At 32.2% G+C, this 25142-nt stretch overlaps 3 protein-coding genes and 1 pseudogene across 3 annotated transcripts; 1 reads left to right on the top strand and 3 right to left on the bottom strand.

Annotated features, from left to right (window-relative positions):
• Nucleotides 1-570: 570 nt before the first annotated feature.
• Nucleotides 571-5653, top strand: LOC147075400 (5'-3' exoribonuclease 2 homolog). Its single transcript, XM_085942473.1, has 4 exons — nt 571-1015; nt 3438-3622; nt 3719-4775; nt 5634-5653. Exons 1-4 carry the CDS (start codon nt 571-573, stop codon nt 5651-5653), a joined length of 1707 nt encoding a protein of 568 aa, XP_085798599.1.
• Nucleotides 5654-7304: 1651 nt separating this feature from the next.
• LOC147075399 (la protein homolog) lies at nt 7305-8494 on the bottom strand. The gene is made up of 2 exons (XM_085942472.1): nt 7812-8494; nt 7305-7332 (listed from the first exon to the last, which is right to left on the bottom strand). Exons 1-2 carry the CDS (start codon nt 8492-8494, stop codon nt 7305-7307), a joined length of 711 nt encoding a protein of 236 aa, XP_085798598.1.
• A 146-nt stretch (nt 8495-8640) lies between these two features.
• LOC147075398 (uncharacterized) lies at nt 8641-9144 on the bottom strand. Its single transcript, XM_085942471.1, has one exon. The coding sequence runs from the start codon at nt 9142-9144 to the stop codon at nt 8641-8643; it is 504 nt and encodes a 167-aa protein (XP_085798597.1).
• Nucleotides 9145-9522: 378 nt separating this feature from the next.
• LOC147075397 (uncharacterized) lies at nt 9523-10557 on the bottom strand (annotated as a pseudogene).
• Nucleotides 10558-25142: the final 14585 nt, after the last annotated feature.

Raw genomic sequence — 25142 nt, 5'->3', positions numbered from 1 at the left:
TCAAAAATTGATCTATAAAAACATTAAAGTCAGTGTCAATGATATGGACATATTCAGAGTAGGTACGAATATATTTGCTCAGAGAAATCAGTGATTCTTCGTTGAGAGGAATAGACAACGAAACTGAGTGAGGTATTTTGTGGTCTACTCCACGATTTCCCATTTCACTCTTCACTAACGACAATTTATTTAGGTTATTATAGAATTCCTTCAACAAATATTCGATAATATAGATATCCTTGGTTTTCAATATTTTTAAAATCTCTTCAGAATATTTCTGTTCATTTCCAACCTGATCATTTATAAATGACTCTCTTGTTTTAACTTCTTCCATATAAACGTATAATAGAAAACTTATTACTTTTAAATTAACCAATAGAAAATCAATGGTGAAACCAACCTCTATTGTAGAGTTCATTTATCTTTATAAGGATTAGCTAAGCAACCATACATCTGATCAGAGTATTTAGATAGAAAATTGCTACTGTTAGGATACTAAATCGTGCTATTAACAACTATAGTATTTGTTATTTTTGTTTTCCTCTTTATTTTCTGTTATTTTTTGTCCCAATGGTAAATGAACATTTAAAAGACTCTAAAAATGCAACAATGAAGAATTCCAGTATTAATATCAATGAAAATACAACACAAGAAGGCACTAATATTCAAGATGTTGATAATTGCCAAGCGATTGATGGTTCTAAGGAGGTGAGAGAGAGTAGATTTTATAAATCAGCACTTTCGTCTGTTGTGCAATTTTTAAATTCAAGTTTACCAGAAATATCTAATTCTACAGAGGAAGAAGAGGAGTCGAGTGCTAAAAAAAATAATAGAGACAGGAAATCTCCAAAAAGGGGAAGATGCTACAAATCTACCAGAGAAAGTAAGCAAGTCAAGAAGGCAATGAAGAAGGAAATCTTAAGAGCGAGTTCTTTAAATATAAAGGAAAAGCACACTAAGAAAGATATAGAAGTTGAAGAGGATTTATCGAGGGATAAACGAAGAAACAAGTACAGTGAGAAAGCATATAAGGACAAAATATCAAAAAATGCCAATAGAAACAAAAAGCTAGGAAATAGTAAATAAATTCGTTCAAATAATTTACTATCCTAAGGTATCAAGTACTATGTGGATCTTATGACTACTACTATATCATGACACAGATATAATGTTTTAATTTCAAAGAGTCTTGTCGATTGATTTTTTATTACAAACATTCCAGCTATTCTATATATATTTTTGATGATATCTTAAAATACTTTATTTCCAGGTTTTGTCTGTCCTACCCATGATTTGGTAGTCATAACTACTCTCTATTCAATATTTTGTTTTAGCTTGTTGTTTTGTTTTTGTTGCTTTTGCAAAATATTTGTCCTTAATTATGATTAGAAGACAGAATACCAGATTCTCCATTATGGCTGTTGGTCCAAAAGGCTGTGGAAAGTCATCTTTTTTCAACAATATAGTGGGGAAAAGCATAGTCAGAGCCTCGAACTCAATTGACATAAGTATTTATATGCTTAACCTTGATTGCGAGGGAATTATGCAGAAAATTACCTTCGTTGATACCCCTGGATTCGATACCGAAAATGATAGAAAAATACAGAATAGTATAATAGAATATATTACAGACCAGTTTGACTCACTTTTGAAAGAAGAGTCAAAAATAAGAAGAGATCCAAAACATGCAGATACTCGTGTACACTGCTTACTCTACTTCATTCCCTCGACTGGAAATGGCCTCACCCACAGGGACCTATGTTTTCTATCGAGGGTGAATAATCTCGTCAATATCATACCTGTTATAAGTAAGGCTGATGGATTAACCACTGTAGAAACAGAAAGTCTAAAAAATATTGTTAGAGATCAGCTGAGATTTTACAATATTAAAACATTTAATTTAGAAAATGAAGAGTTTCTTTCTCAATCTATTCTAGACTTAAAACTGAACTCAGTAGTCCCATTTACTATCATTAATCCTGAGGAGTATTCCATCGATCGGCTGCGTATGCATGCGTGTGGTCCAATAGAGGTGGATAATCCTTCGAATAACGACTCCAGCATAATTCGTGAAATCATTCTAAGCAGCCATCTAGATACACTTATTGAGGTGACTAGCAGTGAAATTTATGAAAATTATCGTATGGAGGTTCTAGAATCTATGACAGATCAATAAAACACAAGCATTGGTACTTATTGTTATAATATATCTACTTAATACAATTTGTCGTTCATAAACACAGCCATCAAATGGTTTTTACATTTTACTTTATCGATTCTCCTATCTGATGTATTTAATAGTGTTGTCCAAATAGTTAAAGGAAAATACATATCCTAGATTCTTTAGAAAATCTACAAATAACAAACCTCTAGTATTATTAGTGTACAAATAAATACTTCTATATTAAGAATATCATTGAATTTAGAGTGAATTAAACTTTAAAGTGAAGAAATACTTGGATATATATCATGATACAACTTACAATTTTTTATTTAATATTCCTTTTAGGATGTGAATTTATAAATTTTTTTTTAATTAAGCCATATGGCTTTCACTGTGTTATTGATGAAAGATCTAGTGGTAAAACTGGGGAAATTATTGATATATCTAATTGTAAAACTGAGGGATTTACTGAAATATATAGTGACATATATATTGATAGGACTGATACTATTAGTAAAATATCCAGTGATGGGACTGGTACTATTAGTAAAATATTCAGTGATGGGACTGGTAAAATTATTTGAATATTTAGTGATAAAGTTGATAGGACTATCAATATATATAATAGTAAAATACCGATTATTGAAAAGAAAATCACCATTTATTCTAGTTATATTGCTGACTATAATAATGTCAATTCTTGTAGTTTGCACATATTTATATCCAGGATTCAATGAATCCTGCATCACTTTGTTCAAGGTAGCAAAAAAAATTATTTGTTACCCAGTCAGCTTGTTGAAGAGGGTAAAACAAATTATTGTGTGAATACACAGTTTAAATGTCCATAGCCAATAAGATTAACTTAGTCTAGTCAGAATATTACTTTATTTAATAAAAAATTTTAAGCATTGATAGTCTCAGGGAAAAAATCCTTTTGGTGGCAAATATCTATTTTTAACTACATTAAACTAAACCTGATACTTGACGAGCAATTACTCATATCTATATGTTCATAAATAATATCTCTTACGAACATTTCACATCATCATTCAATGCCTTTAACATTATATACTTTAATCTTATAGATTTAGAGAAATCTTTTAACACATCTTTTTTAATTCGATTATTTCAACCCTCAATATGGGCGTACCATCACTGTATCGCTGGCTAACGCAAAAATATCCAAGCATTAAAACCAATATGCGTCTGTCCTCAGATTATTTCATAGACAATCTCTATTTGGATTTTAATGCAATAGTTCATCCTTGTACAGACAAAACATTGGATGATTTACGTGAAGTGGACTTAAGACTGTACAAATCTCTAGAAAATTATGTGGATGCATTAGTAGCATATACAAAACCCAGGAAGATGATTTATATTTCAATAGATGGTGTTGCTCCACGAGCCAAGCTAAACCAGCAAAGAGGAAGACGATTTGAAGGAGCAAAAACTGTTGTGGATAACAGAGAAATACACATACATGATGACCTAGGCTGTGATGTCATAACCTCCAAAGATCTAAACAATGAGAGAATGACCATATCAAGCCAGAAGCCACCAAACTACAAATATATTTTTGACCAAACATCAATTACACCTGGAACTCCATTTATGGAGCGGCTGGACAAATTTATAAGAGAGTTTATTCAATACAAACTAAGCACTGATTATGCCTGGAAAGGATTAGTAGTAATCTATTCAAGTTACAAGGTCCCTGGAGAGGGAGAACAAAAAATAATGGAGTACATCCGGATTCATCAAAAAAATAGAGATACACATGTTATATACTCTCCTGATGCTGATCTAATATTTTTAGGATTGACCTTGAGCAATAACCATATTAGGATAATGAGAGAGGAAGTTCCCTTCAGGAAATCCAATAACGATTCTGAGGAGTCGAAGACCAAGAGAAAATTGGACATTCAAGAAAAAAATCCATTTCTTGAAAAAATGTTTGTGTTGGTTGAGATTAAAAAATTGAGAAACTGTATTTTGGATCAGTTTCAGTCTGAAATTTGCAGTCGATTTGACTCGCAGAGATTTTTAGAGGATTTTGTGTTCTTGTGCTTTACCATTGGAAATGATTTTTTGCCATGTGCCCCATGCTTTGAAATCCGGACAAACGCTATTGAAAAAATAGCCGCTTTGTATGTGAAAGTCTATAAACGAACCAAGAAGTTTATTACCAATAGTGGAAGTATAAACTACGATATTTTGAAGGAATTCTTTAAAGAATGTTCTCTTGTTGAGGACAAGTCCTTGCAAGAAAAGAGAAAAAACTTGGTGGAAACAAGAGCTAGATGTGACCTGCCATTTTCAGAGGAAGAAGAGTTCTTTTTATTCACTGAAAATGGTAAGATCAGATATTACATAGAGAAGATGAATATCCATTCAGAAGAAGAGCTAAGTAGGGCTTGTGGTGAATATATCAAAGGAATGGAGTGGATATATAGATATTATTTCTACTCATGTCCTTCATGGGATTACTATTACCCATATTATTTTGCACCGTTTATGTCTGACCTGTGTGCAATGGAGGATTTGTCTATAAGTTTTGGAAAGACAAAAGCTCTTTTGCCCATGGAGCAGCTTATGGCTGTTATTCCGGGTGTTTGTAGCCATCTGTTACCCATTCCATATAGAAAATTCTATTTTGACAATGGTTCTATAAATATGAAGAGACCAGAAGTTTCACCTAATAATGACAAAAAACCCTATTTATCCAATCAAGATTATACATTGGTCTATGATGAAAATCATTCTATTTATGACAATTATGATTTTACTGATTTAAACTTTCATATTGATAACTTCCAAAAAGTAATGGACTGGCAAGCAATTCCAATCTTACCCTTTGTTGATATTTCGGCAATCCAGGAGTTTACAAAGAAGCACAAGCATCTTTTAAGTTTTGAAGAAACTAGTAGGAATATGGTGGGGTTGTCCCAATATTTTACGAATAAACCAGAAACAATTAAGCAGATTAGTAATTTGTACAACAAGTCCTTTGATTATTTTAATTCCACGGAATTTGCGGGGAAGATACTGTCTGGTATTGATATTTATTTGCCTAATCAAGTAATTCAAAGAAATGGATTCAGCTATGTAAACAAGTGTGCATCATTTGACTTTGATCAAAGATATCGAATATATAAAGATAAGAGATATAATAAATAGAGATTCAAATCGTAATCCCCAATAACTTTATTTACAGATTTTTATTAGAATTTAAACCACAGCCATGAGATTCTGTTTGTATAATTTATTAATTGTAAAATAGAAAACTAAAATATGTTACCGATCATGCGGTCGTGAAATTAACTTCAGGCACTTCTATTATTCAACAACTGTTAAATACATTGATTATCTATCATTCACTTTGAAATCCGATTGGCCAATGCTATTTAATGGGTTTTCTAGATTCTGTATAGATTTAACGCTTTTTGTTTATTCTATTTTTTGCTAGCCCTTCCATGGGGAATGTGATTTCTAAAGTGGATAATCCAGCAGATCAACTTTTCCGATTCGAGGAGAAAATTCTTAACGCAGAAGCACATTTGATTAAACTGAGACGAAAAAGAATCCCAAAAAGACTCATTTTCATTTCAGGAATACTTGTGGCAATTTTCTGTGTTTTTGTACGGTTAGGATATATTTCCATGCTTCTATTAAGTAGTGTAGTATTTACTGGAACGATTACTTTAAACAATTCATTCAATACTAGACGAATTCGGATGGCTGAATACAAGCTAAAGACATTAAAAGAGTGTCAGAAGGCATTTGTCAAAGAATGTAAACTGGATGAGGCGTTTTCCAAGACCAGAAGGCTTATAGAAAAATATGAAGACGAGGAGAGTAGAGAGACATTTTTCAAGACTGTTATAGAAAAGAAACGAACGGGTGCAGATCGACTTAGTGACTTTATACTAGCGAATGACCCAGCACAGATGAATGCATTAATATGCGGCGTGTGTGGCCAGCATAATGGACTCATCGATCCTTGTAATCGGAGCATAAATTATTTTTACTGCTACAGTTGTAAAGAGAGAACTGATAGAATTATAAAAAAAGAGGGTGAATTGGCAAAAGCAGTTTGAAGAAGTCATCAATAGTGATTTTGAGTAAAATATGTAATAAATAGCATTGTTTTTACACAAAACAGATTATTTGAGAATTGTTGTAATAAATAGCATTGTTTTTACACAAAACAGATTGTCTGAGGATTGTTGTGATTCTACTCTATTAACTTTTATGATTAATCAATGTGAATGAAATTAGTGTTTAATTCAGTAACAAAGCCTATCGATGAATGCTTTTCCAATAGTTGTGTTTATGCAAATTTTCACACTTCCTATGAAACAAGTAAACAAACCCTTATTTAGACAGTTGATCATCATGCTGATTATTATCTGCATAAAGATATCACTAGAAATTGTGTTTATACAGTGAATTTTAGAAAATTTTATTTAGATGGATTAGCAATATATTCTAATTAACATTATTGATAAATTTGTTTATTTATGAAATTGTTTCATTTGTATATTTTATAAATATTTCACTAAATATCCCATGGATAAAAAAGGGAATTTACAGGGAAATAAAAAAAATGATGAGGAAATGAATGAAACGATTAAAGAAGCAGAGTTAGACAAATTCAAAGCAACTTTAAAGACTATAAATACCAAGGAAGAATGTATTGCAGATAATATACAGGAATTGGAAAAAGAAATTTTGTTAGGGAATAATAGTGAAGCTGTAGAAGTTTTCCTACGGGTTTATGATCTTGCACACAATCAAGATAAGCAGTTTCTTTCAAAAATGGCAGGGTTTGAAATTAATGGTATATGGCATACTGCCATAGAGATATACGGGAATGAATATTTTTATGGACCAGGAATCGTATATAAGCCAGCCGGGTCGGTTTATAACTATGGAAAATTAGTAGATAGATATTCTATTGGACACACAAGTTGTTCTATGGATGACTTGCATTGTTTTATAGAAAATTCAAGGGAAACATGGAGTAAGACAAGGTACAACCTGTTGGATTTTAATTGTAATCATTTTAGTGACTTTTTGGCAGAATTTTTAGTACAGAATGGCATATCAAGGGATATTGTTGAATTTTCAAGCAAATTTAAGGAGTCACCCTTGTGCCAAATCCTCTTTAAAAAGAAGTAAAAGCATATTTTACAACTTAGAGGGAATATAAATAAATGGCATGAATGCAAAAAATCGGAGACTTCATTTTAGATTGTTGGTTTATCTATTCATGTTGTTCCAAACAGTTAATAGTTTTAATAATTTATTCTCTTTTTTTCTTTGATAGATTCTTCTTTTGCTCTCCTGTCTTTATATTAATATGTCCCACATAAGCAACTGCTTCCTCCTCCTTCATTCTTATTAGTTTATATTTTGTTTCTCCAGATTCAAACTCTTTTTCTTCCCAATCTTCTCTGTACTTCAATCTTACAACATTTCGCTTAAAATCAACAAATGCAATATTTTTACAGCCGACTTTATGGAGATCATTTCTGGGCTTCCTTCATACTCAATATTATAAAGTTTTGGAATAAAATCATTTTTAATCTTCTTTGCTAATTCTTCTTGTTTGGTCCCTTTTAATTTTTTATTTTCTAAATACTCTGCCTTCCTCTGAACAATCAACTTGAGAGACTCACTGAGTTTAAGTTTCTTGGAATTAACATTATCAATAGTTCTCTTAGCTGATGAGCCATCACCTTCAATCACGTCTGTGGTTCCATTTTCTTTATCATTTTCAATAGTTTGAGATCCCTCTTCTTTCTCCACATTATCAACCAAATCCTTGGTTAGCAACTCATCCACATCCTCTTTTGTTGCAAACTCCACATAGCAACATCCAGTAAAGTTCTTTTTAATATCTCTTCTCATTGTAATTCTCACCGGCTGAGAATATTTTTGTAAAACTTCTTCTATATACTCCAAACTCCTATCTTTATCAAATCCGCTAACATGTACTATCCTATCAGAAATATCACTGCTTTTTCTGTACTTCTTAAATTCTTCGGTCTCCACTTTTCTCAGCATTTCGTTTCCTACCTCACCCTCAACAGTAACTACTGTGGAGTCTTTTACAGATTGAACTACATCGGCAACTGAGGCATTTAAAGCACTCAATCTCTTAAAAGTAATGATTGTTGAAATTGGAACAGCTCCTCCATTTTTTATAGAGGTTTCCATAAGAAATTTATCTTTAGCAAAATTGGCATCACTGAAGTAAAATTCAACTTGCTTCTTTATTTTATCACTGTTAGCATTTTCCTTCATGTGAGTTTCAGAATTCATCGGTTAAAAAAATTGTAAAAAATTAAAAATGGCACAAATTGAAGGTGCAATAGAGTAAAAATTTTCCTTTCACAAACAAAATATTGATAACTAAACTCTTCTTTTGGAAGTCCTTTGAATAGGTATATTCAATATTTTAATTGGATTTATTCTGTGATTTCCTCAATGTACTTATAAATTTCCTCTTTCTCAATTTTTAATGAACTCTTTGGATAAACTATTTTTTCATTATTCTTTCGTGTCTCAACTTTGAGAATATTCCTGTGGATTTCCACTCCTTCCTCTTCAATCACATTTACATCTACATTAGAACCAGAATACAAATCATTCTTGATTCCTGCTTTAATTGCCTCAATACCCAATGCCATTGCTTCTTCCTTACTCATATCAAATTTAAATCCCATTTCTAAGACTGCTATGGCAGCTAGGGATCCAGACCCTAGGGATGTGAAATCAACCTCTGCAGAATACCCATTTGGAGAAATCGAATACAAGCGGGTGCCATTATCGTCTATGCCCCCAAGTACAAGAGCAGCACCTATCTGGCCTTTATAGCCATGGAGGTAATCCACAATTATTCTCTCCGCATGTGTTATTAATGGATCTTTGAGATATTTGTAACTAAATAGTTGCAATTCATGAGATGCCATTCTTGTTACTCTTCTAGTATCAGCAGCGGTTCCAGCTCCACAGCACATAATTTTTGGAGCTACAAAATGAATTTTCGAGCAATTTTTATCTGCTATGACACTACCGTTGGTACTTCTTGTATCTGCACACAAAATTACACCCTTATTAAATTTAATTCCAACAATTGTGGTTCCTGTTTTGGTGTACATGGGGGATAAAAACCAAAAATTGTAATTTAAGAAACAAATAAAAACTAGATACACCAAAGATTTTGCCAAACTATTTATTAGTGTAGATTGGATTGAATATAGGAATTTCAGAGTAGAATGAAATTCTATCAAAGCATTAGACTATAACGCCAAAAACAATTTACCAATTATGCTTTTATAATCAACACTTTAAAATTTATCTATTCTTTCTTGTATAAATCCCAGTAAGGAATCCAGATATTTTTTACCATTATGATCAATCCTATGCTTTGATAGAAGTGGGGGAGTAATAAGAAAGTTTGGTTCATAATGGGCATAGAATGGATCATTTGGAGGTATATTATCATTTATTTGTACTTCGCAGAGGACAGATGTTTCATAGGCCCAGCATCTTGCAACATTGTGTATTGTATACCCACCACCCCCTAAAACTATCATAGGAATATCATAATCCTTTACAAATTTGATGCAATCCGAATGGCAGCCCACACTCAGGTTGAACATCCCCAGCTTATCTTCAGCCAGAGAATCAGCTCCTGCTTGAAATACTATAGCATTTGGCTTGAATTTCCTAATTGCATTTGAAATAATAGGCTCATAAATATATTTGTATCCAGTATCCACAATTCCAGTCTGCAGTGGTACATTTACAGCACGCTTGTTGGAAGTAACCAAATCACCAGTTTGGGGAAAAAATCCCTCTCCGTGCTTATGAAGTGAAATAGTAAGGACTCTGTCATTATCATAGAATGCTTCTTCTACTCCATCACCATGATGTACATCTATGTCTATATACATCACACGCTCATGCTTACAGAGTAACTCCTGTATAGCCATTACGATGTCGTTTGCAAAGCAGAATCCGGATGGTTCATTTTTATGCGCATGGTGGAGTCCTCCAGCCCAATTAATAACACATTTGTGTTCTCCTGAATTAATCAACTGTGCAGCATTAATGGAGGAGCTAGAATATCTTTCTACAAAATCAACAATATTTTCGAAATTTGGACAGTCATCAGTTTCCTCTTTTCCAAGAGTTGCAATGTATTCTTTAGTGTGATAACTTAGAGGGACTTTTTCTGGAGCATATAGAGTCATATGGCTGTCCAAGTTGTATGATTTTACCAAAGAGTGGGTCATCAAAATTCGAATGGGATTCATGGGATGGTCCTTCCCATAACTGTGCAATCCGATTGAATCATCGTATAAGTAAGCAATTTTCATAGAAGGGATACAAAAGTTTACGAAAAGATTAGAATAATCAATACTTTGAAAACTGTTTTAAGCAACCCATCTAGGAGTGTGAAATACTACATTTACTTATAAATACAATTATAATTCAAGAGTGATCCATTACATTACCACTCCAAAGACAGACCATTGAAAAATTATTTGTTCAAGCATATCCCCTCTTATGGCTGGGTTTAAGCACAGATTTATTATCGTGCAGACAGATCGTTCGATTCTGAAGAATATACACAATATCATTTACAATCACATTAAGGAGGAATTTGGGGAATATGCTTTGAGTTTAATTGATCAATTGGTTTTAGTAGAAGTTCATGAGGCTTGTTCTTTATCAATCATTCGATGTAATTTAGAAATTTACAAGTATGTAACCTACTGTATGGTTTCAACTGGAAGTGTAGGAAGGAAAAGAATCAAAATGGAAATATTATTTGTGAGTGGAATACTGCGCAAAGCCAAAGAAAGACTATTGAGGCATCTAAAAAGCTGTGAAAATATGCCTACACCAATTCAATATAAGCAAGCCTGAAAAGGATATTAAGAATAAAACTTTGTCAACTTTCTCGCGAATTTTGTATTTACAGGTATTCCTCTACTGTTTGATTTATTCATAGAATGCTATTCCCACCAACTCCAAAAGTTTATCAGCACAAATGCCTTCAAGAGCATATATGGAGTTCTGTATAGAAATCTATTTTTAGTAATATACATAAAAGGGTTGAAGAAACTGGCATAACATGTGCAAAGCCACCAATTAAATAATTGTTAAGGAGTAGAAGGCAAAGCTTATGAAAAGCTTCTATTAATATGAGGTTCTTTCTAACTATTCTCTTTATAGCCTTCGGCATCATCACAAATAGATCTCATAAATTTGACACATTCTTTAGGATATTTTCCAATGGCCGTTTCTCCAGATAACATCACTCCATCACAGCCATTTTTAACCGCATAACCTATATCTGTTATTTCAGATCTTGTAGGATATGGCTTAGAAATCATACTATTCATCATCTCAGTAGCCATAAATAGTAATTTCTTTTGGGACAACCCACTATTTTTAATTAAGCTCTTATTAAATTCTTTAACTGCTTTAAATAGATATTCTTGTGTCGAAAACATTTTTTCTACTCCTATATTTAAACAAAGATCGCCTCTGGCTACCATAATTCCATCAGACTCAGTCAGTATTTGTTGGATGTTTTTAACAGCTGTTTCAGTTTCAATTTTAGAAACTATCCTTATAGGAAGCCTTCCCCCATGCTCTGTTGAAGTAGAAGAGCCATCAATGTTTTCTTGGTTGTGCAAGATAGTCTCATTGACCAGCTTACGAACCTGTAAAACATCATCTACGGTTTGGGAAAATGAGACAAATACATAATCAATTCCCCTGCCAATTCCCTGTTTTAAGCACTTAATATCGTTTTCAGTTAAAATACTTGAAAATGTCCAGTGCTTAAATGTTATCTTAGTTTGTCCGCTAAAACAATCCTCACCAAGGCATTTGGATAATAAATACGATTCGCAAACTCCAATGACTTCGAAGCAACAATTTGAATCACCTAGTGAGAACATTGCACCAATAGAAACAGGGGAAAAAGTAGGGATATTTGAAGAAAATGTGTGGGTTGTTTGTGGTATGGATTGTATTTTATGTCGATTATGGAAAGTACTTTTGGTTTCTCCAGAACAGTTTTTATCAAATAGTTTTATAGCTTTCCCAGATTCTGATATGTTGTATTCTAATTCAGCTCTGGCACTTTTTATTAAAATAATCTCTTCAGAACCGATATTTGTTTTTTCCTTAAAACATACTCTTAATTCCGGTCCTGCTGTATCATATGCTATTTTAATGGATCTTCCAATCAACTCTTCAGAAATACTAATGTTTTTTCCAATCTCAGTCAATTCACTTTCATTCACATGACTTAAATTAACTCTTAAAATTGTCATTCCATTATCTGATAGATCTTTTATAGAGGCTTTATTATTCGTTTTAGGCCCTATAGTGCAGATTATTTCAGTATTTCCATGCTGATTCATATTCTTAAGGAGATGAAAAGTTGAGAAATTAGGCTCCTTTAGTTTACTATACATTAATTGGTGAACAGCAGTCTTTGATTTAAGGCTTTGGCTTTGATATGATCAGAAAATATTTGAGTAACTTAGCTAACAAGAGCATAGTGTTGATTTATAATATTCCAAAGACTGACTAGCTAATATTACCAAACCTTCATGTAATACTCTCCAACAGATGTTGCAATCATGAATGGTTTGTGTTTAAAGGCATACTAGATGTAAAAATATAATGGTTGAAAATTCAAAAGACTTTCTCTTAAGCAGTATAGTATGTATGTGCATTTACTCGATTTTTATTTTTCAAAACTACTGTAGAAATTTTACCCATGAGTCGTTTGACAAACACTTCTTCAAGTAATTCTACAGTTAGCATGTTAGCTTCTGTCAATTTTAGCCAACAATACAACCAGAACTATCTAGCTAGGCTTTCTCAATTTAGAAAAATTATTCCACAGTGTGATAGCATTCCAACAGTCACAGTGTCAGAGATTGAAGGTAGGTGCACAGTAATTGGTACATTATTTTTGGTTTCAAACTCTAAGCATTCTGTTTTAGATACTTTTAGAGATTCTGATATTAATAATAGGGATGATGGTTCTAAGTGTTACATAGATAATAATTCTAAATACTTTATTGAAGACGAAACAGGGAAGGTTTTTATTCAAATTGACAAGTCAATACTTCCAATTTTAATAACTGGAATGGTGCTAGGATTCACGGGGGAAATGACAGCAGACTTGTTTGTATGCTCAGATATCGTATTTCCCAAGCCAATTATATCAGGCAACAAAGAAAAAGTTAAGAAAAAACTGTTTGTTGCAGGAAATATTCTATTTAACCAAAACTATGATAAGCTACTTTCTTTAATATACTTTCTATCTGATAGGATAGACGATGTAGTCTTAATTGGCGATATATTTAGTAATTCTGATGAAATAGGCTGCAAAAGATTTGAACATATCTTAAATTATATTAAGGGAAATATATACATCGTCCCTGGAATCAATGATCCTACAACACGTATGATTCCACAGCAAGCACTTCACTCCAAATTAGTAAATATCGATTGCATTAGGCTAGAAAATCCTTCTAAACTGGAGATTCATGATCATAACTTTGTAATTATGAATAACCATATTCTAAAGGATATCGAAAGATATGTAAGAGAGCCTGTTGATATATTGGATGTAGTGAAATTATTGGTTCGAATTAGGCATATTTTGCCCAATGCACCTGATACTGTAAGTTGTATCCCCTATAAGGATAAAGATCCATTTATTATTGAAGAGTTGGATTTCTTGATCGCAGGATATGGAAGTGAGGTTAAGCATGAGGTTGTAGATAATATTTCACTTGTTATTGTTCCTGATTTTAATCTTACAAATGAGGGAGTAGTAATAGACATGAATGAAAATAATATTGAAATTTTTAAAATTGAAGATGCACTTTAAATAAATCCATAAAGTAATTTATGGAAATTGTCTGTTATAGGAAAGAATATTCTTAATAAATAAAAGATTTTATTTAGAAGATAGATGATGATTCCAATAGAAAATTTCATTCCTTTAATGATTCATTATTTTGAAAAACTATCCGAGATGATATAATATGAAAGAGCATTGCAACTTGCGAACAACCTATTATATGTGATAGATTTATTTGTTGAAAATCTAGATTATCTTTGCAGGTCAGCATGCTTTCTTCAAAACGATATTAATACCTATATTTCTGATCACTTTTTATCCTCAACCGTAATACCCATCGGAATATACTTCACATTAAGTTCCTGACATACCTCCACTAATTTTCTCATAAATTTGTTTTGAACAGTCCACATAAAATAACCGTTTTGGTGATTTATTGCATGCCTTACCAGAAATGTGTATAAAATGAACTTGGTATCCTTAATTTCGTCAACAGCCACTATAATGGAGTTCAGAGCGGGGGATATTCGGACAAATTGCTCAATTTTTTGCTGTAGCTCCATCATTGTGAGCCTAGGTGTTGTATTCGAGATATAAAATGCAATCTTCCATGTCTGGTTATTCGATCTTCTGATATTTTTAATAATTTTGTTTTTGAGATATTCGTTGGAAATAATTACATATTCATTGTTCCATCTTTCAAATATTGTATAAAATAGACGAATTTCCTGTACAATAATATTATCGTTGTCAAGATGGATTCTATCACCAATATCGTAAGGTCGATGGTAGATTAAAAACAGGAATTGGTTAAAGCAGCTATAGCATATTGGAATTAGAAAGACGGCAAGTGTGATCAGGAATTCACTTGGCATAATTGATGTAAATAAATATCGAAAGCTGGTGGTAGTCAAGATCTCATTAGGAGTAGACTCAGTGGGCTTATTACTGTTCAACAAATAACTTTTATTATTACTTGCAGCATATTTCGTGTTTGAATCGAATACTTTCCCCAACACTAAAGTCAAAAATACAGTTTCCAAAATAATCGAAATTCTTCGCAGAAGCTTAACAATTATTGCACTGTTTTCTAGTACCTTTATAAATGTCCCTCGCTCATTATTAATCTGTCTCATATTATCATAGAACATGTCATAGGTCAATTCAGAATCCAAGTTTTGTGAAAGAATCTTGAAGCAGTCTTCAGCATCAGCTTTATTAAACATCTTGCGTAAACTACTAACGGTGATTTTTCCAGGCAGCCTTATGCTATCAATTTCTTTTAATTTATTATAACTATCTCTATTCATATTAATTCCTCTATTTTTATCGGTTTCAAACAAGTTGTATTGTAAGTTAATTTGATTCAACTTATCCATTTCCATGGATGTAAGGGTTGAGAAGTTAATAATACTCTTCGGAGTCCTCGAAGAGTTATCACTTGAAACATCATTGGAGTTGTTCTCCTCAGAGTTGCTATCGCTTTCGTTCGCTTCTGTTAAATCATCTTTTTTAAATTCTGTTCCACTATCATCAATATCATAACTGTCACCATCACTAACCAATTCCTTGTCTGTATCAAATTCAATCTCACAATCATCAATATTGGGATCAATCGTTGTATACTCTTCTATATTTTCACATTTTTGCTTATACTCACTATTAAGAATACACTTCTTTGTTGATTTTGATTTTCCAGAAATTTGGTCAATCTTGAATTCGGGTTCATCTAATTCTAGATCATCCAATGATGGTTGTTTTTCGAAATTTCTTATCCTTGTATCACTCTGGTTAATTGCATCACTACTATGAATACCCTCGAAATCAGAGCTCAATTCACACTCTTCATTACAAATATTATTTTTTCTCGCAATATTGCCCAAAGAATAGACATTCAACTCCACGCTACTTTCCACCAAATTATTTGTCAAGTTAGAGCTTAAGAGACTATCTATATCTTTCTTCACATATTGTTCTGAAAAATCAAATGTCTTTTCAATATCATCAGATTCTATTTTTAAAATATCAGTTTCTGGAGACTCTTCTTCGGACTTTAGCACTCTTATACCGCTAAAAAAGCTGTGAGGATGCATTTCTGAACTTCTTTTCTGTAAGTATTGCCCTCGTTCTTCTAATTTGGCTTGAATTAGATGTAGGGCATCATACGCCTTTGACATATTATTTGCACTAGTATCATCTGTCCATAGACAGAACAGTATTTTTGGATTGATTCTAGAATGCATACTTTTCAGATGGCTTATCACAGCTTGATCGTCTGAATGATAGATTGAAGTGGTGGCTTTGATATAGAATCTTTCAAATTTTATAATATCCCTGTAATATTTCAAATGATCATTTTGAAAGAAATTATCGAGCATAGTAATTGTTATATAGTTTCTAAGCATGTCGATAATTGCAAATATACCCAGTGTAATATTGATCTGAGATTGATAATTGTTTGAAATAACATAGTTTACAAAATCCATAAAACATGTTTTAACAAAGCCTTTCGAGCTTGCAACATTTTCACTGAGGTAATCTCCTTTGGATATATTTTTGTTAAACTCATGATTTAGATGTATTATAGACATTACATTGTTCATCTCCAATAAAAAGATAACTTTGTCCATTTTGGACAATATTTTTCCGAATTTAGATAAATTCCAAGATGAAAAGACTTTTCTTAAGAATATTAATGTGAACACTCCAAAAATTACTGCCAAGATCAGTGCTTTGTGAGAATATTCTGGTTGTAAAACAGAACACAGCAGAAGTAGGTGATATACTGTAAAGAGAATACTACATATATATTTGTAGGCTGAAGCACTCATTGTCTTAAAGGGGAGTGTAGAAATACCAAAATAAAAGGAGAAACCACTCATAAGAATCCAACGTATATAGACATACTATGACACAATTAGAACTATTTAATCTATTTTCTTGTTAGTTTGCATTTTAATAAATCATTAAATAAACTTTGAGATAGTTCTAAACCTAGTCTTAACAGTTTGGAAGCATTTTATTAATATTTTAATTCTTTTAATCCATTTTAAATGAGTTTTCCAAATTCGAAAATAGATATTGAAGAATTCTTAGAAGCACGTTCAAAAGAGATCATTGAAATCGAAAAGAGTATCACAACTAAAAACAAAAAGAGCTTGTTGTTTCAAAGACTACCATTTTATAAAAGAAGAAGGAATAGAAATTACGACAAAATATCAAGGAGGAAATTTACAGGTAGAAAGAAAGATCGACATTTTTTAAGGAGTCATACATACTTTGCAAAAAGATTTTTTATGATGAAGTTAGCAACTCCCGTAAAAGAATGCTTTTTTGCAAATCCAAAAGTTGAATTAAACTGCAATGGCAACCTCTCATTATTAGATTCAAGGCATGATAGAGAAATTAAATCTGCCGATGATTGTAGACAATCATTAAGTGATGCGAATTTGATGAATAATTCATTAAGCCCATTTAGTTTTCCATTTACTATCCCTATTAGGCGAAGAATTAAGAGCAGTAAATTCATTTATAAATCAAAGAATAGAGGATATCTTTTCGATGAAAGTTTCAGGGGCATATTTGCCTACAACAAGGATCAAATTAAGGAAGTTGTTGGTAGAGATATTAATAATAATGATATTGGAAGACAAAATCTTAATTTATTGGATTATCTCAACAATAATTCTGAAAATGCTATTGATTATTTTGATAATGAATTTGAAATTATTGTGGATGGAGGTGTAGTGATAAGTATTGGAAAGAGATTTCCAGCTCTGAATGAATTAGGGAACTGGGATAGCTCTGTCTTAAATTTTGGATCCATCGAGGATAATAAAAGAATAGAATCGCTTAGGAATATTTCCGATACATATTTAGGCTACCAACATCATATTGAAGAAAGACCATCTGTTTTTAACTCATTTTATAATAGTTCCAACTTTAAAGATAGCTTTTGTAGTTTGTCTATTATTAAGGATAAGTTTGAGGGAATATTACCTGAAAGTGACAAATATAAGATTTTTTATAATAGAAAATCATCGACTGGGTCGATGAATACAATTGAAACTGCCAAAATTATTTGCCACAGAAACTATGTGATGGAAATTATTCAAAAATTGTCAAATGTAGGATTAATTCCAGTATGCTTGGAAGAAATCGAAAGAATTGCATTAGAATGTGATAGAATGACAGTTTATGATAATATAAACAGCACCATTTACAGATTAATCGAGTATGAAAGAGTTGCTGAGATCATGAAACTCGCAACCAATAAACCAAAGGGGAAAAGAAATGGCCTAGAGGTTATATGTCTTAAAAAAGATATTGGAATTTTCAATCCAAAGAATAAGAAAAACGGTCCGTGTCATGATCATAGTAAGCCAGCAAATAGTTCAACTGCCGAATCTAGTTTAGAGGATGGTGTAGAATGTATTTTAACAACTCCAGATGTCAAAGATTTTGAACTTATTAAATACAGCTACTTCATATTTAGTGTGGACAAGGGAGATGTGCAGAGATATTCAGAAATATTTACAGACGATTCTTTAGTGGGACGAGTAATTCGATGTGGATTTAAGTATACCAGCGGGAAGATGTATGGCTTAGGTGTGTTATTTGAGGATGTCAAAGAAACTACATTATTTGTGAGAAATATCGGTTTGTCCATTTATTACCAGATTGAGATTGAAAAATGGATAGAAGATAGAACATACTCCTAGATGGTAACAACATACGGCCTATTAAATTTATTATAACTTTAAAAAGACTTATTATTTTACATCTGTTGTCATTCCTCATTGAATATACTAATAGAATATAAAAGATAAACTAATTCACCCAGGGGACATTGGATATAGTATGTTGTCATATATATTTTAAGTTCTTGAAGTATAATGAGGATTTTCAGAGCTAACAAAATGTATGTATTTACTAAACTTTCATTAATTTTAGTTGCTGTACTGGACAACCCCTCATTAATGTGTTCTATTACCAATAATGCAATATTTTCCATTATTGATAAGTTAAGAGCACCAACTTATGCTAGGAATCTTGCTCAGATAATCTATCAATATGCTATAAAAGAGCTTACAGATAAAGAAAAAGGGTTTGTTGAGGACAATAGGAATAGGTGGGGAGGCCATTCTTCCAATGATATAAATGATCCTCAAGCAACTTTGGAAAAATTACTGGAAAGCAAAGAAACGAATGTCAAAACTGTGGATGAAATAGCCTCTGCCAAAGAATTGAACAATGCAATTGCCAGTGAACTCAAGAGTAACATTAACAAAGAGCCAAATGCATCTACATCATCTATTGATTTAACATCCAACATCATATTATGGCAAGATTCAGTTCCATATTTTCCAATTCTCTGCCAATCAGTATTCCTCGCTTGTAAAATTGCAGATTACAATGTTTCCTCATCTCATTTTGAAAAGATTTCAGGCTATAAGCTGAATGGGATAGTTGAAAGTAAAATATGTGAAACAATTGGATTCAATTTTGATATTCCAAATATTCGGGTTCTGTTTTCTGATCTATGTCGTATGATATCCATTGATATGTTGTCGTATGAAGCAAAACTAGATTTGATATTTTGTGATGAAAGAGTAAATAAGGTGGCCTTCATTAAAAATGCTACGAATAATACTAAAGGTTTGATAGGTATTGCTGAGCTGTGCATTGCCACATTTAACGATCAGAATTTGGATTTGTTAGAAATAATTACATGTTCCAAGTTTGATAGAGATCGTATTAGTATAATTAGATCTGAGATATTTTACTAATTTTACTAATCAATGAATTTGGCTATCATATAATAATTTCTGCATGCAATTCTTCATAGGAACAGTATTGTATTTTCAGTATATGATTATTCCTTTTAACTTATAAAATTGACACCCCTACTGATATGCTTTTCCATCCCTTAACTCTTAAGCTCCTGGCAGATTTCAAATATTCAACAAAGCATATTCCTGATTTAGATCTGCTTGCTCTAATCCTTGATAATACTGAAAATGCCATCTCCAATCTGATCCATGATATTTTGTACAGCTATAAAATACAAGAGAATATCGAAAACACTTTTTCATACGCATTTGTTCCTCTGAAAGAAAGAATTGTTAAGTTTTTCTGCAAATGTGTTCATCCAGTCACGAATAGATATACATGCTTTCTAAAAGAGGAGCAATTTTCATATCTCAACGAATTCACCACGAAACTGATATTGGAGAATCGGAAGAACTTACCCTTAAGATTATCAGATGAAGTATCAAGCACTCTTATCCTTGAATTAGAGGAGCAATCATTGAATTCCACTGGAGCAGCTTTAGATGGATTACGTACTAATAGAAATGCTATAAATAACGAGATGATTAGAGAAAGTAGGACAAATATTCCTGTTTTGAAGAAAACCTTTCCAAATGGCACAATTGCATCAAAAGAAATGGTATGTCTTGATAAAGATACCAATATAGAGATGAATGATTCTGTTTACAATAGTATCAGTCTCTTGGACAAGAATTCTACAAACAACTCCAATGATTTCAATTGTTCTGTATTGCCCAATGTAAAAAGATTCTCAATTAAACGAACAATCGCTTTACAGAACAATACACTTAACTTTGTTAAGAGATACACAACGAAGAAGTCCTATAAGAAGTTTGAACCTGTTATTTTTCCAAGTGGAATATATGTGTTTGATAGGAACAATATAGATTATGTAACCAAACGTAAGAGAGGAGATTTAGCACGAGAAAGAAAATTGCAATTTATAAAAAGATGGGATCAGAAGAGACCAACAATATACCAGCTTAGTCAAGTAAAGTATATTAAACATATAAGCAGACGGATTAATGAAGGACTTGAACTAAAGAATGGTAATGGCGGTATCAGTTCTGACTGTAATATAGGTGTCTATAGCTTTCATAAACTCCCGGATGTGATAGATTATGATTACAGCTCTTCTGAAGATTGGGATGAGGGGACATTTGAACTAGAATCTTCTATTGATGAGAGTGATGAATCGGTAACATCAGGAAGTTTAAATGATATGATAGAAAGTGATTCAGAAGATAAAGAATCTGAAGAAAATATAATTGATGAAACTATAATATGCAATAGTAAGATTTCTAAGGCCACTCCCAGCTTCTTGTTGAATGGTGTGAAAGTTGAGATTTACTGTGATGAGTTTGCGTTTAAAAATAATAAATTACATTAAAATAAACGCTTTCTGAAAAGTAGTGATAGTAGTATATTATAATACATCCTTTTAAAACCGATATCTTGAATATTGATAAGTATTATATGTAATCTCATACTATGAGGTTTCCGCAGACATTCAACCGTAATTTTTATATTTTTTGAGCCCTTGTTTCCATGTTTCAATTTCTTTTTGATACTTTTAAGAAATTCAAGTCTTCTAAAGACTTCACAGTGAACGCATTTTCAAAAATAATTAATATTTTGCAGAAGAACTCAACATTGACCAGAGCAGAGTTACTAGAGATATTTGAAATAATAGAGAATAGCACAGGTCCTGGGAGGACTAGAACAAACAATAGATGCATTGATACTGGCTTATACAAGAAACTTATTATTGATTCTATCATTTTTAGAAACATTATAAAGTCGAAAGAATCTGAATTTATAAAGCTTGATCACTCATTGTGCGGAGCAAATGCATGGATAAATGAAGAATGTCTTGTAAAAAAGGAAGATATTCCCTTCTATTTCTCAGAAAGATTTTTTAATACGTTACGTAATATAGATATGGAAAAACAAAGAGATGATACTGTTATAAATGGAATGAGTGATAATATACTGGACTATTTGGCAATAAATAAGGATAAGAAAGAAGGTAGCAGACACAATGGGGTTCGTAACGATATTACTGATAGAGGCAGCAATATCACCAATTATTTAAACAGCTTAGAATTCAACTCTATTTTTAATGTGGACATTCCCAGAGAATCTTATAGTCACTTGCCTTGGATTATAGACTATAAGCAATGTAATATTGGAAATTGTAAGGGAGGCGATTGCTTAAAGTGCTTGGCCGTAGATATGCGTAGACAAGTGGCTATGCAAGTTGTTTTTGAAGAACAGTACAGACGAAAGGATGAAGAAAAGAAACGAGAACCTACGAGTAGAAATAGATATCTCTCAACAAGAAAGGCATTTAATACAAAAATCGAGAAACTCACGGAAATGGATTACAATCGATTTAAGGATGCAACTACAGAGGAACAGGAGGAATATTTGTGGTGGAAAGAGAGTAATTCAAAAAATAAATTTAACAATGAGATGGATCAAGCACCTATAGTGGAAGACACCAAGAATCAAAAGTTTTCTCACTCTTCAGAAGAGAGAAAACTAACCAATCCATTCACAAATACAGATGACATTTCGATTGGCACCAAAGCATTATATCCGTTATCTAATCCATTTATCAGCACATCATTGAATGTTAATTCATCATTCCTGTCCAACAACAAATCTAACGATGAGCTATCACAAGATAAAAACATCATATTTACTGCATCTCCGTCCTTTGATTCTGCGGATAGCAATATATTCTCCAAAATAACCAAGGAAGATATTATCAATGATGAAATAATTAAAGGAAAAAGTGAAATTATTGACAAATTGGATAGAAATAGCAATGTGGCTGATCAAAGTATAGATCCATCGAATACAAACACTTTAGAAAAAGATATGGAGTTGATTGACTATGGCAATACAAACGATAATGCATCAATTTTGAAGAGTAATACCAATATTTCCCAAGCTAATCCTGAGGAGAAAATGTTTGAAAGTGTATCAAAAGACAACAAACAGATTTCAAAATTTGTTGATTCTAATAATAACACTTTATCCCTGGTAAATACTCCTATTCAACCCATAAATCCATTTATGGCCCATGAACAGGCTGTATTTGATTATAAAGCCCAAAATCAAAGCGAAGGGATGTCCAAATTTTCAAATAACAATGATACTTCAAATATCTTCATCCAGGAGAAGCCTAATGAAAATACAATATCTAATCCATTCCATCATGAAAATGATCCAATCATGTCCACCAGTAATCCCTTTCAACAGAGTGCAAGTGAGAATCCATTTTTACATGTTCAAAATAATTTAAGGAGTGATTTAAATTATGATCAAAATCACACACCCGCTGTTGGTAAAAGAAAATGTGATTATTCTAAAAGTTCCAGTGGAGTATCTAATGTTCTTGAAGTAAAAGCGATGGATAATCCATTTAATAACAGTGAGATTCATGGTCCATCTTCAGTAACTACCAATCCTTTTGCCAATAGTTATTCCAATCCATTTTCTCAGGATATTATATCACAAGGTTCTTCAATGAATAATCATTTGTTAACCGATACACTAGTCAATAATCGTACATTCAATGGCTTGCCAGAGTTTAGCAATCCGTTCAGCAATATATCAGCCGACAAAGCCATTCCAATCAATACCAATCCATTTAATAATAATTTATTCAACGTAGAGAAAGTAGAGTCAGATGAGGAGGAAGGGTTTGTGAGGAGAAGAGCTAGAGGAAGAAGACATTAATAAATATTTTTTCATAGGATAATAATCAACGGTTTGAAAAATCTATAATAGAGATGATGTCGAAGGTAGTTATTATTATTAAAGAATATAGGTCCTTTGCTTCGAGAAATCTTGCCTTGACTGCACTGCCAATTTATGCCTCCTTAGACATATATCTGAATAAAATGTTTCCTCAATTGATACATCAATGTTAGTTTCACTTTTATTTTTATAAAATTTTTTTGATGCCCTATGAGGATTGATAGCGTTCCTTTAAAGAAATTCATAATAAAAACTTTTATGCAACATGGTAGAATAGGTTTAGGAGAAGTTGCCGAAAAGATCATAGAGCTAATCAAAACCAGATTTTTTGTAAATGAACATATTCTCATTGATGGAAGTGACTGTGTATACTCCATTATAAAGTGTAATAAGGAAAGGAATGCCTATACTGTGATGAAAGATAATGAAGAAATCATTTTGGAATCTGGAAATTTTAGAAGAGCCAGCAACTATTCAGTGGGTGATATTTCAGTGTTTTTAGATAAAATTACCAAGCAAACACCGTTTGGGCCAATTTTGATAGAGAATGTATTTGATAAGATTACGGATCAGAATTTTGGTGAAGAGGTAGTGTCTACACCAATCGGCAAAACTAGGGAAATTCCCAAAGGTAAGAATATTAGTAGAAGTATATATGAGGAAAGAGCCGCTGGTCAAACCTTCTTGGACCCATTCTTTTCTCAAGCTTCGAACAACAGATTAACCAATAGGCCTACCGAAAGCAGCCAAATCAATGCACATCTGAATCATATAAGAGATAACCAGATTAGACTGCATAACCAGCCAGGTCAGCTTAGTCCTAATAAATTGACCCAGATTAATAAGATGAATTCTTCTCATCAGATCAGTGGCGAGCTCAATAATATTACTATTCATCATCAGAAAAATATGGGATCTAACAACATTATGAGCCAGACCAGTTCATCACAGAAGAAAAGGAGAGGAGAAGAAAAATTTGTTGCAAATTCTTCAAAGGCAGTAAAAATCGATTGTTTTGAAGGGGATAATTTATTGAGGCTGGTGAAGATCTATCAGTTCCTGTTATCTTTCAATTCTATTTTACAAATTGGTTCTTTTACACTTACAAGTCTTGCACAAGGTATTTTAGATCCAGAATACAACAATGATATTATATTTACTATACATTCAAAGCTGATATGCATTATAGAAAATGAGCTAAAATCAAACCGAACTAAGTTTATTGATCTTTTCAAGTTTTACTTGTCAAATTTGCCAAATGTTGGGAATAGTGATCAAGAAATTGTAAATGGAAAGAAGATTGTGTTTCTTAGAGAAACATGGAGATCAGCAACAAAACAATTCATTGAGTCGATTGCCATGGACGATTGTCCCCAGTTTATGAGATTTTATGATATTTTCAAGAAAGAGCCTGGAAGCGTGAATAAAGAAACTTTACATGTGCCGAAGAATAGTAAT

Source organism: Rhyacophila brunnea, unplaced genomic scaffold (genome assembly GCF_057557595.1).
Source record: "Rhyacophila brunnea isolate RB1 unplaced genomic scaffold, BYU_Rbru_1.0 scaffold_145, whole genome shotgun sequence".
Lineage (NCBI taxonomy): Eukaryota > Metazoa > Arthropoda > Insecta > Trichoptera > Rhyacophilidae > Rhyacophila > Rhyacophila brunnea.
This window is presented reverse-complemented; position numbering and strand designations above follow the sequence as displayed.

Coding starts and splice junctions, on each gene's coding strand:
- LOC147075400 (XM_085942473.1), top strand. CDS start 571: ATGGTAAATGAACATTTAAAAGACTCTAAAAATGCAACAATGAAGAAT. Junction 1,016..3,437: donor TAAACGAAGAAACAAGTACA/GTGAGAAAGCAT, acceptor ATCCTTGTACAG/ACAAAACATTGGATGATTTA. Junction 4,776..5,633: donor GCTTATGGCTGTTATTCCGG/GTGTTTGTAGCC, acceptor ATTTTTTGCTAG/CCCTTCCATGGGGAATGTGA.
- LOC147075399 (XM_085942472.1), bottom strand. CDS start 8,494: ATGAATTCTGAAACTCACATGAAGGAAAATGCTAACAGTGATAAAATA. Junction 7,333..7,811: donor ATTGTTCAGAGGAAGGCAGA/GTATTTAGAAAA, acceptor TTCTTTTTAAAG/AGGATTTGGCACAAGGGTGA.
- LOC147075398 (XM_085942471.1), bottom strand. CDS start 9,144: ATGGCATCTCATGAATTGCAACTATTTAGTTACAAATATCTCAAAGAT.